The sequence below is a fragment of the Stenella coeruleoalba genome, assembly GCF_951394435.1.
Source record: "Stenella coeruleoalba genome assembly, chromosome: 1".
Lineage (NCBI taxonomy): Eukaryota > Metazoa > Chordata > Mammalia > Artiodactyla > Delphinidae > Stenella > Stenella coeruleoalba.
The window spans coordinates 86,081,330-86,093,048 of NC_137169.1; the positions used below are offsets into that span (position 1 = coordinate 86,081,330).

Genomic DNA, 11,719 nt, shown 5'->3' on the forward strand with positions numbered 1-11,719 from the left:
TGCCCAGTAGTGGGATTGCTGGGTCATATGGTAGTTCTATTTTTACTTTTTTAAGGAACCTCCATACTGTCCTCCATAGTGGTTGTATCAATTTACATTCCCACCAACAGTGCAAGAGGGTTCCCTTTTCATCACACCCTTTCCAGCATTTATTGTTTCTAGATTTTTTTGATAATGGCCATTCTGACTGGTGTGAGGTGATACTTCATTGTAGTTTTGATTTGCATTTCTCTAATAATTAGTAATGCTGAGCATCTTTTCACGTGCCTCTTGGCCATCTGTACGTCTTCTTTGGTGAAATGTCTATTTAGGTCTTCTGCCCATTTTTAAATTGGATTGTTTGTTTTTTTGATATTGAGTTCCATGAGCTGTTCGTATATTTTAAGTAGTCTCATAATCCTTTGTATTTCTGCAGTGTCAGGTGTGATTTCTCCTTTTTCATTTCCAGTTTTATTGATTTGTGTCCTCTCCCTTTTTCTCTTGATGAATCTGTCTAAGGGTTTATCAATTTTGTTTATCTTCTCAGTGAACCAGTTTTTAGTTTTATTGATCTTTGCTGTTGTTTTCTTCGTTTCTATTTCTTTTATATCTGATCTTTATGATTTCTTTCCTTCTACTAACTTTGGGTTTTCTTTGTTCTTCTTTCTCTTGTTTCTTTAGGTGTAGGGTTAGATTGTTTATTTGACATTTTTCTTGTTTCTTGAGGTGAGATTGAATTGCTATAAACTTCCCTCTAAGAACTGCTTTTGCTGCATCCCATAGGTTTTGGGTCGTTGTGTTTTTGTTTGTCATTTGTTTCTATGTATTTTTAAATTTCTCCTTTGATTTCTTCAGTGATCGCTTGGATATATAGTAGCACACTGTTTAGCCTCCATGTATTTGTGTTTTTTACAGGTTTTTTCCTGTAACTGATTTCCAGTCTCATAGCGTTGTGGTCAGAAAAGATGCTTGATATGACTTTAATTTTCTTAACTTTTCCAAGGCTTGATTTGTGACCCAAGATGTGATCTATCCTGGAGAATGTTCCATGTGCACTTGAGAAGAAAGTGTATTCTGCCACTTTCAGGTGGAATGTTCTATAAATATCAATTAAATCTATCCGGTCTATTGTGTCATTTAAAGCTTGTGTTTCCTTATTTATTTTCTGTTTGAATGATCTGTCCATTGGCGTAATTGGGGTGTTAAAGTCCCCCACTGTTATTGTGTTACTGTCGATTTCCCCTTTTATGGCTGTTAGCATTTTCCTTATATATTGAGGTGCACCTATGTTGGGTGCATATATATATTTACAATTGTTATGTCTTCTTCTTGGATTGATCCCTTGATCATTATGTAGTGTCCTTCCTTATCTCTTCTAACAGCCTTTTTTTTTTTTTAAGAAGTTGTTAGGGGTAGGAGTTTATTTATTTATTTATTTTTGCTGTGTTGGGTCCTCGTTTCTGTGCGAGGGCTTTCTCTAGTTGTGGCAAGTGGGGGCCACTCTTCATCATGGTGCATGGGCCTCTCACTATCACGGCCTTGTTGTGGAGCACAGGCTCCAGACACGCAGGCTCAGTCGTTGTGGTTCATGGGCCTAGTTGCTCCGCAGCATGTGGGATCCTCCCAGACCAGGGCTTGAACCCGTGTCCCCTGGATTAGAAGGCAGATTCTCAACCACTGTGCCACCAGGGAAGCCCCCAGGCTTTCTTTTAAAGTCTATTTTATCTGATATGAGTATTGCTACTCCAGCTTTCTTTTGATTTCCACTCGCATGGAATATCTTTTTCCATCCCTTCACTTTCAATCTGTATTTGTCCCTAGGTCTGAAATGGGTCTCTTGTAGACAGCATATATATGGGTCTTGCTTTTGTATCCATTCAGCCAGTCTGTGTCTTTTGATTGGAGCGTTTAGTCCATCCACATTTAAGGTAATTATCGATTATATATGGTCCTATTACCATTTTCTTAATTGTTTTGGGTTTGTTTTTGTGGGTCTTTTTCCTCTCTTGTGTTTCCCACCCTGAGAAGTTTCTTTAGCATTTGTTGTAAAGCTGGTTGGATGGTGCTGAATTCTCATAGCTTTTGTTTGTCTATAAAGCTTTTGATTTCTCCATCGAATCTGAATGAGATTCTTGCTGGGTAGAGTAATCTTCATTGTAGTTTTTTTCTTTCATCACTTTAAGTATATCCTGCCACTCCCTTCTGGCCTGCAGAGTTTCTGCTGAAAAGTCAGCTGATAACCTTATGGGGTTTCCTTTGTATGTTATTTGTTGTTTTTCCTTTGCTGCTTTTAACATTTTTTCTTTGAATTTAATTGTTGTTAGTTTGATTAATATGGGTCTTAGTGTGCTTCTCCTAGGGTTTTTCCTGTATGGGACTCTTTGTGCTTCCCGGACTTGGGTGACTATTTCCTCTCCCATGTTAGGGAAGTTTTCGACTATAATCTCTTAAATATTTTCTCAGACCCTTTCTTTTTCTCTTCTTCTTCTGGGACCCCTATAATTCAAATATTGGTGCATTTAGTATTGTCCCAGAGGTCTCAGAGACTGTTCTCAATTCTTTTCATTCCTTTTTCTTTATTTTGCTCCTCGGCAGGTATTTCCACCATTCTGTCTTCCAGCTCACTTATTCGTTCTTCTGCCTCAGTTATTCTGTTACTGATTCTTTCTAGTGTATTTTTCATTTCAGTTATTGTGTTGTTCATCTCTGTTTGTTTGTTCTTTAGTTCTTCTAGATCTTTGTTAAACATTTCTTGTATTTTCTTAATCCGTGCCTCCATTCTATTTTAGAGATTCTGGATCATCTTTACTATCATTACTCTGAATTCTTTTTCAGGTAGATTGCATATTTCTTCTTCATTTATTTGGTCTCATTGGTTTTATGTTGCTCCTTCATCTGTGATATATCTTTTTGCTTTCTTTTTTTTTGATGAGTGGGATTGTGTTCCTGTCTTTCTGGTTGTTTGGCCTGAGACTTTCATCACTGGAGTTTGTAGGCTGTTGGGTCTTGGTGCTGAGATGAGGACCTGGGAGAGCAGAGATGAGCTGGGTCTTGGTGCTGAGATGAGGACCTCTGGGAGACCTCACTCCGGTGAGTATTCTCTGGGGTCTGAGGTTCTCTGTTAGTCCAATGGTTTGGACTCAGAGCTCCCACCACAGGAGCTTCAGCCTTACCCCTGGCTTGTGAACCAAGACCCCAACCGGTGTGTGGAGTGGCAAAAAAAAAAAAAAAAGGGATAACAATAGCAAAGTAAAAAATAAAATTAGAGTAGGAAATTAACAGATATGTTAGAAAAATAAAAAAATAAAAATATAGATGAAACAATAACCAGAAGGTAAAACAGATCCACAATAGTAAAAAAGAGGAGAAAAAAAATGTGGAAAAGTCCTTGGCTGTGGAGGGCGGGGCCTAGCAGGGGCTAGGTTTGGGCAGTCGGTGGGGCCTATGCTTAGGACCCACAGGGCTGGAAAAGGCCCTGGGTGTGTGGGGGTGGGGCTTAGGCTCAACGGAACAGAGTGGGCCCACACGTGCCCCCCACCTCTGGTCTCAGAGGGTGGGGGACCCCACCTGGGGACCCAGCAGGCTTTCTGGGCTTGAGTGGGTGGGGCAGACACCCTCTGTGCCTCTCCCACTCCTCTGGTCCTGGAGGACCCCTCCTGCCTGCCTCTCCTGTTCTTCCCCCAGCCTTCATCCTATGCCCCCAGGACCCACATGGCCCAGAGGGGACCTCTGAGGGCGTAGGACCTGGCCCAAGAGCTGGGCAGACTTCTCTGGCCGATTGGGCAGGGAATATGTTGTGCTCCACCTGGATCCCAGCCCCCCGTGGTCCCTCCAGGTGTGGGAACCCCTCTCCCCCAGCCACCCCTCAGGGGCACCGGTCCTGTCCGGCCTCCTCCCACAGTCCCCCCACGTCCTACCAGTTCGCTTGTGGGTTCCTCCCATCATCTAGGGTGTCAAGATCCCACATCAGTGTCCTTCAGGCGCCCCAGTTGTGGGGAGACACGAACTCCAAGTCTTCCCACACTGCCATCTTGACTCCGCCCCTCCCCCCCCCCAGAGTAACTATTTCTATAGAGTGGTATCTCAGAGTCTCAGATAAGATAATATTTAGGTAGAGAACTGCAGAAAGTAATGGAGCAAGTGACCTGACCGTCTGTGTGGCTGGAGTTGGGAGTGAAGGAGAATATTAAAGACAGAGAAAACAGCAAGTTAAAAGCTCCTGAGCTTGCATTTGTGGAGCAGGAAAAAAAAAGGCCAATGAGGCAGAAGCAAAGTGAGAAGGAGTGGGAGATACAGTCAGAGATGAACGAGGATGGTGGAGGGTGTTGCCCATGATTTAGAGCCTTGTAGGCCATGGGAAGGATTTGGCTTATCTGAGTATGATGGGAATTATTGCAAGAATTTGAGCAGAGAGGAGACACAACTGGATTTAAGGTTTAATAGACTCATTTTGGCTGCTATGCTGAGAATATATTCTAGGTTGGCAGTGGTGGAAGGAGAAAGACTGTTCAAGAGGCTACTATAAAAACCAGGCTGGAAATGGTAGTAGCTTAAGGTAAGGTAATACAAAGAAGTGAAGAGAAATAGTTGCATTCTGGATTTATTTAAAAAATATGTCCAAAAGGATTTGATGACAGATAGTGTGTAGGATATTTGAGACAGAAAGAAGTTGAAGGTGATCTCAATAGTTTTTCTTCTAAGCAGTTGAAAGAATGGCATTGTCATTTCATGATATGTGGAAAGTTTAGGTGTGGAAGGAAAATCAGAAATTGATTTTGGACATATTATATTTGAAATATGTATTATACTGTTCTGAGGTATTCAGTAGACTGTTGGATGCATGAGTCTAGAATTCAAGAGGAAGGTCCTAGCTAGATTATTAAACTTGAAAGTGGTCAATATTTAGATGATTTTCTAATCTATAAACCTGAATCCTCAGCTAGAGATTAGTAAGGTTAGGGAGGAAAATGATTTGGAAGGCTGAGCCACTAGGCAATGCCAACATTTAGAGGTCGGGCCATAGAAATCAGCAAAGGAGAGAGAGAATCATTAGTCAATGACCGAGGAGGAAAACCAAGAGAGAACTGTCTTCCGAAAGCCTAGTGAAGAATGTTTTTCAGTAAGGATGGAATGACATAGTAAGAGCAATGCAAAATAAAACTATTATTTCTTATCAATTGTATTGGATGGTGACTTAGTAATATCTATAAAAATTACAAATGCATGTATCTTTCAACCCAGTACTCCCATTTTCAGGAACTTAAACTATATATATAACAGAGTAACGTGGAATTATGTATGAATAATAAAGTATGAATACTGAATATTCAAGGAAACATTTTATGTTATAGCAAAAGATTCATCTATAATAGGCTGGCTGTACTTACAGTACATCTCCATGATGGAATATTATGCAGTTCTAGAAAAGAATGAGGAAGTTCTCTATGTAACTAGTATGAAAAGATTCCATGTTATATTATCAATATTAAGTAAAGGTATATATCGCATACTATCTTATCTATAGTAAAGGGAGGAAGTAATAAAACCCAGAGTCGTTGTATGTGCATAAACATTGGAAATGTATACAAGAAAATAGTAAAAGTGTTTACTATATGGTGGGCAGATATGGAAGCATATGGATAGGAATGAGGATGGGAGTGAGCGTTGTAAATATATACTAAATAAAAATCATTTTGATAGAGACTTCTCTGGTGGTCCAGCAGTTAAGACTCTTCACTCCCAATGCAGGGGGCCCGGGTTTGATCCCTGGTCAGGGAACTAGATCCTGCATGCCGCAACTAAGAGCCCTCATGGCTCAACTAAAAGATTCCTGCATATGGCAACTAAAGATCCCGCATGCCACAATGAAGACTTAGTGCAGCCAAATAAATAAATAATTTTTTTTAACAAATGATTTTGATATTTGAATCACATATTTTTAAAAGGGAGGAGAAGGAGAGGGAGATCAGCTTTTTCAAATGCTGCTAATGGGTTGCTGAGGTAAGCTCTGAAATAAATTGACCATCATATTTGGTAAAGGAGACACGTCAATAAAGAAAATACCTTCTAGAAGCTGTGTTGAAAAGGGGAAGTGAGATATGGAATGTTAGCTAGAAGGGGTTATGAGGAAAGAATGTTATTAGGTTTATCTAGTGATGAAAGTAATCGATCAGAAAGGAAAATATTGATGATGCTGAGAGAGAGAGAGAGAGAATTGTTGGCGTGGGTAAAAGACCTACCAGTGATGGCATTCCTTCTGAATTTTCATTTTCATGCTTCAGACTAATATCAAGCTATCCTCTCAACAGAAATGTTTATCACCTTCCTTCATTTCCTTACATCTCTGCCCTTTTAAACTGTTTCCCTGTTTGCCACTGCAGAAGAACAAATAGATTAGATTAGAATTTTTAGAGATCTAAAATACCCAGTTTATGTGGATATCTAATTTAATCCTCAGAACCATCCTGTGAACTTCATATTGCTATTCCCATTTTACAGAGAAGGAAATTGATGTTCAGGTTAACTTGCCTATGCTTGTACAGTGGATAGTAGCACATTCTAGATTCAAATGTCAGCTCTTTATGAATCTAGAGGGTTTTTGTTTTGTTTGTTTTTCCATGTTGTAATGACTTCTATGGATATTCTGAAAAGGCTTCAAAGAAACAGCGTGTTACTACAAGCAATAATAAAATTTTCTTCTATTTGTTCATTCAACAAATAGTTATTGAGCACCTATCTTGCATTAGGCACTTAACTAGGTATGGAAATAAAGGGATGAATGGGATGGATATGAATTCTGGCCTCATGATGCCTGTAATCTTTTGAAGAAAAGAGATTTAGGAAATCATTGTGATTACAAGAGGTGTTAAAATAGCAAAACGCTGTCTGTGAGTAGAAACAAAGTTCTATACTGAGAGAATGAGCTATAATAAAAGAGCTGTGGGCTATAAATAAAATAATAGGATAAACTATTTTATTTTTATTCATTCACATGTTATGTGGTCAATATAATTATAAATAATAGTAAACTGTCATTGAAGAGAATGTCAAGAACCACAAAATAAAATATCCTTTAAGTGTCTTATATATTAGGGCTTAAAGAAATCAATATTTTATGATACTAAATATGTAGTAAAAGCAGTTTACCTTTTTTTTTTTTTTTTTTTTTTTTTTGCGGTACGTGGGCCTCTCACTGTTGTGGCCTCTCCCGTTGCGGAGCACAGGCTCCGGACACGCAGGCTCAGCGGCCTTGGCTCACAGGCCTAGCTGCTCCGCGGCATGTGAGATCTTCCCGGACCGGGGCACGAACCCATGTCCCCTGCATCGACAGGCGGACTCTCAACCAGTGCACCACCAGGGAAGCCCAGTTTACTTTTTTCTTAATTTAACTCTTATTCTTAAAGTCACTCACAGTTTTAGAAAACTTGAAAATAAAACTCAAACGTCTGTAAGTTTTTCTTTGGTGATCTCTTAAGGGTTTTATGAAAGAATTATAAATATTATCTTTCATCTTTGAAACCATGTTCTTTGGCCCTCTAGAGGAAACGGTGTGGGAATAAATAATACATTTGTAAACCCAGGATAGAATATAATCTTGACTTTATTGATAAGAATTGACATACACAAAATAGCTAGTAAAGTACAAATCACAGTGCCATTGTGCAGGAGGAATGGCGAGATACACAAGACTAAGGGAGACACAATAAAAAAGCAAAGTACATGATATAACTCCCTCAATATTTTAAAACAGATGTCATCACATGCAGAAAGTTTTCAGCATTTTTATGTTTCTGATTCTGTACTTTGTTTCAAAATCATGAGAACTATAAAGAGTAACAGTGTTTACCTTTTATGAATTTATCTTTCTAAAGATATGGTGCACAATAACCAAATTTTCTTCCTTTACATTTTCGTCAAAAACTGGAAGAATATTTTCTGAATTAGCCTTGAGATGGATGCTATTGTGCAGTTTCACTGAAATACCCAGATACTTTGATATTATATGCACATTTTTTAGTTCAAGAAGAGCAAGAGAAAGCTTTGGGTGTTGTCCATGTATGGAAAGTAGTTATAACTTCCTTCATTCACTTTCTCCCGCCTTCCAATGTGGCATTTAGTAGCTTAAACATTCTTCAGTGGTTCCTTTTCATTTCTGGGTAGAGGATCCACCCATGAAAATGAACAATATACGTCATGTCATCTGATTCCTGCCGTCTCCCAAACTTACTTATCTCCTGTGCTCATTACTTTCTAAATGCTCTCCCATTCCCAGATATCCCATGCTGTTTCTCACTGTTTTTACATTCATGCAATACTTAAAATGCTATCCTGCCTGCTCTTTGTCTGATGAACCCTTACTCACTTGTCAAGACTCAGATCAAATGGTCACCTCTTCTGGGATGGCTTCCCTCACCTCTCGAAGTGGAGTTAATCACCTCTGCTTTTCTGCTCCCATCTTGTATTTCTTTGGTCTTTGTTAGTGAGTTACTTGTTGAATAGCTCCATTTCCAGATTGGTAGTTCTGGGAAGGCAGGTTCCAGTCATCCTAGTATCACTGTCCAGAGCCTGCTCTATATTTGTTGTTTAAAAAATATGTTTAATAAGTCTTTTGAGGGTACAGCGGGTGGAGGTGAATATCAGAGAATAAAAAGTAGGCTCCTAGGGCTGCTAGCTTTAAACCTGTCTCATGGGGATGTGCGGCTACTGGTGGGTGGGGGAAAGAGTCAGATCATGCAGATTAGCTGGGGAAAAAGGGCAACTGGAGTTGGACAAATTTTGAAAGAATTGCAGTTTATATATGTCCAGCATTCATTCCTAAAGGGCACTGCTTCAAGAGTGTTTCATTGGAGTGTGGTTTTAATAAAGTCTAGAGCCATTTTCTTGTCCTCAAGATGTTCCTTGTAACTCTAAGGCTATATCTAAATTAAAGCTAATGACCAAACAGATTTTTTTCTCTGTTAATGTCTAGCAGGAAAGAACCATTAGAAAATTTCTGAATTAGAGTCTGTTTATTGAGAAGAATCATCATGTATTCCCTTAAGCAACTCCCTGTCTTAAAAGTAAGTATAACTGATATGTTCAGTGAGCAAGACTCATGGAATGTAATCAAAAGCAACTTTATTTTGTCTCCCACTATTCTAATAAAATTTATTCAGTGGGGAGAAGTTCGTCCTCTGACCCTGGATAAAAAGTCTTGCAGTCCAAAGATTTTCTATTCACTCCTAGGTAATAAAAAGCCCTGCAGCCACTTTAAGTCACAAACACAGTCTCCTTGAATAATTAGAAATCCCTAGGGCCCCCTGTAATAATCAGAGCTTCAAACTTTATTCACGGTTAGAAGGACGCCTTGTCCTCACAAGGGCTTGTTGCAGACCAGCACTTCGATTTCTTTCTTACCTCCTTCTCCCTCACTAATGGTAATATTTGATGCTGCTAGAGTTGAAGTTCTGGAAGGAAAGGTCAGAAAGAGGCCAAGAAGGTCTTATTTGGCTGACACTGCCATAAGGTGGCATTGGGGGTTTCAATCTGGTTCTTCCTCTCATGGGCTGTTTGTTAGGTTCTTCAGAGAAGCCCACTGGGAGCCTCTCACCATGCCTCCTAAAGTGTGGATAATTTGGGACTAGATGATGCATTCTCTTCTGCACTCATCAGCCCCTCATGAGTCTACCCCAGTTGGGGTTACCTTGCCCCTCTAGACAGTCCTTTTCAGCCATATTTTCACAGGCTCCAGGCTGGCTCTTGCTCACCTGGACCACAGTTACGAGTCCTTGCCCTCATAAACGGTAGAATGGAGCCACACTGGTGTAGCCCATATTGATCTCTTTCACTACTTGCCACCTCAGATTGATAGCAGAGCCTCTTTCCTTGAGATTCCTAAGGGATATATTGGATAACTATCCACTGTGCCTCCTAAACTCCTGCTGATACATACCAGAGCACACATTTTAGCCCTTCTCTTCAAGCTTAATCTAAAGGGAATGCATCTTCTACCCCCAGTCCCCCTCAGCACACTGATGCCTATCTCCAAAGAATGACCCTCCTCATAAATCTTATTTCAGTCTTCAAAAACATTACCAGCTCTTTTCAGTCTCAGACATGGGCACACTGCAGAAGGATGTTATTAACAAGTCAGATGCACCCGACACCCTATTAGTGGAGAAGCATGCAGATTATATAGCATCCTATGGCTCAAAGAAAGATGATTACAAATACTGTATGTCTGCATATTTGAGAATGAGTGGCATCTATTGGGGTCTGACTGTAATGGATCTCATGGGACAACTACATCGCATGAATAGAGAAGAAATTCTGACATTAAGTCTTGTCAACACGAGTGTGGTGGAATAAGTGCTAGTGTTGGACATGATCCTCATCTTTTGTACACTCTTAGTGCTGTCCAGGTTCTTACTCTCTATGATAGTATTAATGTTATTGATGTAAATAAAGTTGTGGAATATGTTCAGAGTCTACAGAAAGAAGATGGTTCTTTCGCTGGAGATGTTTGGGGTCCCACTAAGCAGCTGGTCTAACTGAAGTTAATGGTCTGCTGGAAGTTCCAGCATGCACTGTGCTAGTTATATCAGCATACAGGAGTACTGGAACAGGGGGGGCCAGTCTAAAAGATAGGGCTGAATACAGTGCAGGCAGGAGAGACCAGCTGCTTCACGGGATGTGAAAATCTACTTTTATATAATAGGGAGAAATCGACGCAAGATTGTCTTTTTGTGCGGTGGCAACTTTGGCTCTATTGGGGAAGCTGGATGCTATTAATGTGGAAAAGGCAATCGAACTTGTTTTATCATGTATGAACTTTGATGGTGGATTTGGTTGCAGGCCAGGTTCTGAATCCCATGCTGGGCAGATCTATTGTTGCACAGGATTCCTGGCTATTACTAGTCAGTTGAATCGAGTAAATTCTGATTTACTTGGTTGGTGGCTTTGTGAACGACAGCTTCCATCAGGTGGACTCAATGGAAGGCCAGAGAAGTTACCAGATCTATGCTATTCTTGGTGGGTGTTGGCTTCCCTAAAGATAATTGGAAGGCTTCATTGGATTGACAGAGAGAAACTGTGCAGTTTCATTTTAGCATGTCAAGATGAAGAAACGGGAGGATTTGCGGACAGGCCAGGAGATATGGTAGATCCTTTTCATACTCTATTTGGAATTGCTGGATTGTCACCTTTGGGAGAAGAACAGATTAAACCTGTTAGCCCTGTGTTTTGCATGCCTGAAGAAATACTTCGGAGAGTGAATATTCAGCCTGAACTAGTGAGCTAGATTAGATTCCTTGATGCAAAAGGTGCTTAGTGTAGTTTTACTGTTTTAACATTTCAGTATTTGAAGTGCTTAACAACCTTAATGGCTGCCATGTTAATATTTTATACATGAATTGTGTTGATTTTAATAAATTATATAATTATACATATTGTAAATTAGAGACCTTTATTGTATCTTCAGCTTTCCGTTTTCTTCTGGAATGCTGTTATTCTGAGCGTAATATTTTGTTTATGCTTCAATGTATCTATCTTGTCTCCATAACAGCAAACTGAGTTGAACTCTATTTAGCTGATGAAGTCTTGTGTTCTGATTTTCCCATGTACTCCCTTGATATGTTATATATAACTATAGTTAATATAAATTGGTCTTTGTCAATGAGAATGTTAACTGATAAAGAATTGTTGAACCCTATAGGAATTAAAAGATGAAAAAGAAAAACCAAAACACAACATTACCATTTTA

General features: G+C 39.6%; 1 protein-coding gene across 1 annotated transcript; it reads left to right on the top strand.

Annotated features, from left to right (window-relative positions):
• Positions 1 to 10,074: 10,074 nt before the first annotated feature.
• Positions 10,075 to 11,263, top strand: LOC307187032 (geranylgeranyl transferase type-2 subunit beta-like; the record flags this gene model as incomplete). The annotated part of the gene is given in 3 exon segments (XM_079922792.1): positions 10,075 to 10,288; positions 10,291 to 10,484; positions 10,676 to 11,263. Coding segments are annotated over 3 exon segments (990 nt in total). The 3' UTR covers positions 11,258 to 11,263.
• Positions 11,264 to 11,719: the final 456 nt, after the last annotated feature.